The following is a 5,199-nucleotide window of genomic DNA, read 5'->3' on the forward strand; positions in this document are numbered from 1 at the left end:
CACAAAGTCAAGATTTTCTTATGGCAGTTGATGTGCAACCACTTGCCTTCTTTGCTTAATAGCGGCTGTAATGGCCCTCGAACGGTTCGTATGCGCTTTGTGGCACACCTGAAGACACTAACCACACTTTTTACCATTGCGTGATGACCAAGTTCGATTGGAGCTGTGTCCGGGAGGTATTTTCGTCTAGAACTTATTTCCCTTGTTTCCTGCCTTTGGGGTTCTTACAAGCGTGTTGCTTGGCATTGCATTGCCGCTGTTCTTTGAGCTCTTTGGCATGTTTATTACAAGCTTGCTATAGAAAAAGTGTTCCTTTCTCATCCTACTGATTGCATCATTAAATGTGTCATTTTTCTACCGCAATGGACGCCCGTAGCGAAGCAAGAGAGGAACGAGGTGAAGGTGGCGATCCTCAAGCTTAAGACAGATCAACACCATAGTGCAAGCCCCTCCCGTCAACACCCAGGGATATGTGCCTTTTGGCCGAGTCCGTGTACTCTGTTGCGGGCCTTGGCTCTGTATGTTAGAACTCCCTTTTATTTTTGGATCGCATCACTGTAATTGTTAGGTTATGACAGATGTTCCGCACCTTACGTACTCCACATTTGGTGGGGTTTATTAATTTGAAGCCGGACGCGCCTTCGTTCTAAGAGAAACCACGGTTTGAAGTCTCGGATGTTCAAAAAATATATCCAAGTATCCAAAAAACGGACATCAACGACAAAACAGAGCCAATAAAGCTTAAAGAAGGCAAAACAGAGACAATACACCAGTGACGGCGAGCGATCTCTCCCTAGAGTTGTGCATTGTGCCTTGGCTGGAGCTGCAAGCTGCTGCAAACAATGTGGCTTGCTCGGTCCAAGTTGTTTCTTCGGTGGGTTCGATGTCACATTGTGTACAGGGCTCGACGTCAACGTTTTAGACCAAGTCTAAGCACTAGCCTTTTACTGTAGTTTTGTTCGCACATGAGCGGCACAAATTCTGAAGGGAAGCCCGAGTTCCTTCCTGGTCCTTACGATACTACCAATACCAAGATTCTGTTTGTCAGCTATTTTACTTTAAAATCACCAGACCATACGATTTTTGCAGATTTAATTCTCAGTCCAAATCTTCGACACTAACTAATACAACCTATGCAAAATAATCAAAAGCCATACAGAAGGGACTAAAATTGGCAGGCGCAGGCGCAGCAGGCCAAACTTTTCGTCAAAATCTAAAATTGGAAGCCAATGAGAAAATGGAATGCACATCAACCATAACGAGGTCGATATAAAACGGCTGCTGTCCAATGATAAGAATGCTCCACCAATAGGCTATCATAAACTACAGGAACTACGATCAAACACAACGAGATCAACATAAAATGGTTGCTTTCTAGCGATAAGAAGGCTCCATCAGGACTATTGTAAAACTACAAGTAGAACTATGGATCAGAGAAGCAGCCATATTGCCCAACCCTCAGAAGTACAGAACTTCACCAACAATGCATAGATAGACAAGAAACACAGTTCAAACAACAGGAACATGTCGCAGAAATGGAACGGTGTACTATCAAATAACAGGAATACTCTGAAATATTGTAGAATCGTGTTGCGTACATAGAACGGGCGCATCAAAACAGTACAGGAACGCATTGCTGAACATCAAACAGTACTAGGGGTAAAAGGAGCAGACATCAAACTGCTTTAGTTAAAGGCCGCCACGGAGGCGCAGGACAAGATGAAGAGTGGATTCTTTTTGGATGTTATAATCTGCCAAGGTACGCCCATCCTCCAGCTGCTTCCCTGCAAAGATAAGCCTCTGCTGATCAGGAGGAATTCCCTCCTTGTCCTGGATCTTTGCCTTCACATTATCGATGGTGTCGGAGCTCTCCACCTCAAGAGTAATGGTCTTTCCAGTTAACGTCTTGACAAAAATCTGCATGCCACCACGTAGGCGGAGAACCAAGTGAAGAGTAGACTCCTTCTGGATATTGTAATCCGCCAATGTACGCCCATCCTCGAGCTGCTTTCCAGCAAAGATGAGCCTCTGCTGGTCAGGCGGGATACCTTCCTTATCCTGGATCTTGGCCTTCACATTATCAATGGTGTCGGAGCTCTCCACTTCAAGAGTGATGGTCTTTCCAGTTAGTGTCTTGACAAATATCTGCATGCCACCACGGAGGCGGAGGACTAGGTGAAGGGTAGACTCCTTCTGAATGTTGTAATCAGCCAATGTGCGCCCATCCTCAAGCTGCTTGCCAGCGAAGATGAGCCTCTGTTGGTCTGGTGGGATGCCCTCCTTGTCCTGGATCTTTGCCTTGACATTGTCGATAGTGTCCGAACTCTCAACCTCTAGAGTTATGGTCTTCCCGGTAAGAGTTTTCACAAAGATCTGCATCCCACCTCTCAGGCGGAGAACAAGGTGGAGGGTAGACTCCTTTTGGATGTTGTAATCAGCCAATGTTCGGCCATCCTCTAGCTGCTTGCCAGCAAATATGAGCCTCTGTTGGTCCGGAGGAATGCCCTCCTTGTCCTGAATCTTGGCTTTAACATTGTCAATGGTATCTGAACTCTCGACCTCAAGAGTGATAGTCTTGCCTGTGAGGGTCTTGACAAAGATCTGCATCTGTTTCACAAAAAATATGACTATGTCAACAAACAGTACTACATTTGAATTTGGATAGACCAGCGCAAAACATATGAAACAGAAAGCATGTGTACATGCAATGCAATTGTACCGCATAGCAAGTTGTACATACAGCCCAGAAATACTAAAGTAACTTCTTTCTACACTAGGAAATCTTCGAGACCAAACATAATTCACGAGGTCAATATCCACATCAAGAAGCAAAGGTCATTCTTGTTGTAGTAAAGAATGTCTACAGATAACACATCTATGGCCAACAGATTGTTTAAGCTGGATTTATCAACACCTGTACTAGATTAGAATACTGCAACATCAACAGACTTGAGATCCCTCAACTAAAAACTTCATTTTTGCACAATGATAAATGCTAGATTGAAAAGAGACAAGCGCTAATGCTATCTCATGGTTATTGGGGACCAAATTAGTTTCAGGACAGGTTTTGCATCAACGAATGCTTTACTCCAAAATCCCAATCACATCAAACGCACAATATATATGATCCAAAAAGAAACTCTACTCCACGGTTTATAAAAAAAAATATAACACCTGACGGTGCAACGTACTACAAGTTCAGAAAAACAATAATGCGAATAGTCGCCAAACAACAATTAATCTGACTCATAAAGCATAAATTAGATTGGAGTACCATCACTAGAATCGTATACATACAGATCAAAACTCTATTTTCACCGGTGAACCGACAATGAAAACTGAATATAACTTTGTAATCTCAAGGAACCAAACATAACCATAAATCAGAACGGCGGCACTAGACCTAAACCACGGCCTCGAAGTCGCATCAGAGTGCACGATCAAATCACAACTGCCTCGACTATACAGACCCTATCGCAACCACCTTATGAACCGGGACCTAGGTTTCAGTCGAATCTCAATACTGGGGACGGCGCGGGAAGCGGAACTGATACCTTCGCGGGGCGACGATTGCTGTCGAAGACGGTGCGGGGAAACGACGACGAGCGGATTGGGGGAGAAGGGTTGTGGCGATGGGGATCTGCTTCTTGTCAAGTTGTGATTGGACTATTGGCGAGTTGCGGATGAACTATTTATGAGAGGAGAGACCGTGCCTTGTCTTTTTTTTTTTCAGTGCCTTGGTGGTTAGGCTGGTCACAATGGACAAGAACATAAGCTAGTAACTTACACACTTCCCTAGGGCCTTGTTCGTTTAAACCTCCTCTCAAGAGGATTGGAGTGGATTGGAGGGGATTTTGGCTTGCAGGGGATCTAATCCCCCTCAATCCCTGCCAATCCCCTTCCAAAACCGCCTCAACCGAACAAGGCCTAGACTATGTTACTACCTCCATAGTGGGTAGGAACATCTATGTAGTGTCATGCAACGATGCATTTATTAGGTTATAGACTCATTGTTTCTTGGAGTGTGTGATGTTCCGGTAACTTAGCTAGTTACCACAAACACCTCTCTCTTCATTAAATATGTGCCACATAAGCAAAGTTGTATTGGAGTGTGTGATGTTACTCCTAAGTTCCTCCCCATTGTGACCAGCCTTAAGGGTAGCCCGGGTTCGACCGCGTTTCCTAGGGGCCTTGGTCGGCTTATAGAACTATCGATGACAGCAACTAATTAAGGCATTGTTTGGATAGTGGAGATTAGCGTCAGGATTGTAGAAAATGAGTTTTTAGCCGATTTTTAAGAAAACCCGTTTTAAGTTTGTTTTTGCGAATAATCAGTTTATAAAAAACTGCGTTTGGTTAGAAAATTCGGAAAACTGGTCCGCCCAGTTCCTTGTTTGAATACCCACGACCACTAGCTGTTTCTATTCCCATTCTTCTCCCGTGACTTGTGAGTGACTCACACTTCCCCAAATCACACATCATGGCGTCATCCAAGCTCGGGGAGATGCTGCTCTCCTCTGATTCTTCCTCTGCTCCATGACACTGCTGCTCCCTCGTCTCGCCCATGGAAGATTCCGCACGCGGACGCCGGCTAGAGCGCGCCTCCACCCCCTGGATGCCGATTGCTGCTGGACTCCTGGGTCGCCAGGTACACGCCGCCGCGCGCAGACGCCGGCTACTGCGCGCCTCCGCCGGTCCGCCCCTCTGAACTGCTAGGTTGCCAGGCCTACTACGCTTTGTCCGCCGTCGGCCCCGCACAAGCTCTACCTGGCGAGCGGTTCTGCTTCAGGTCAACTCACAGGCCCTGCCTCCACTCAACGCCGGCCATGCAGGTTGCACGGAAATCAGCCGTTTTACCATTGGACCAGTGGCGCCCGGGGCAGCAGACTGCACGGAATCACAAACAACAGAATTGGCGCCATCTGAGTTTGTTGAGGAAAAGGCGGGGGCGGAGAAAAGCAGTTGCATCCGTATATACTAATCGCGTTTGTGGAAAAATGAGTAATACTCGTTTTCCCATAAACTCGGAATTCTGGGTGTTTGAGAAACGAGTTTCCTATATCCGTGGTGTTGTTAGACGAGCCAAACAAGATTTTATACGGTTAGGCAGTTTCTTTGGCTTACGTAGATCATGTTCTCTATATTCCTCTTATCCAAACAACGCCTAAGGAGGGCTCGTTCGGGAGCCTTGCAACGATC

At 45.9% G+C, this 5,199-nt stretch overlaps 1 protein-coding gene across 1 annotated transcript; it reads right to left on the reverse strand.

The window, feature by feature from the left end:
* Positions 1-1,527: 1,527 nt before the first annotated feature.
* Positions 1,528-3,754, reverse strand: LOC123137854 (polyubiquitin). The gene is made up of 2 exons (XM_044557707.1): positions 3,555-3,754; positions 1,528-2,607 (listed from the first exon to the last, which is right to left on the reverse strand). Exon 2 carries the CDS (start codon positions 2,605-2,607, stop codon positions 1,690-1,692), a length of 918 nt encoding a protein of 305 aa, XP_044413642.1. The 5' UTR covers positions 3,555-3,754; the 3' UTR covers positions 1,528-1,689.
* Positions 3,755-5,199: the final 1,445 nt, after the last annotated feature.

The sequence above is a fragment of the Triticum aestivum genome, chromosome 6B (genome assembly GCF_018294505.1).
Source record: "Triticum aestivum cultivar Chinese Spring chromosome 6B, IWGSC CS RefSeq v2.1, whole genome shotgun sequence".
In the NCBI taxonomy this organism is placed as follows: Eukaryota; Viridiplantae; Streptophyta; class Magnoliopsida; order Poales; family Poaceae; genus Triticum; species Triticum aestivum.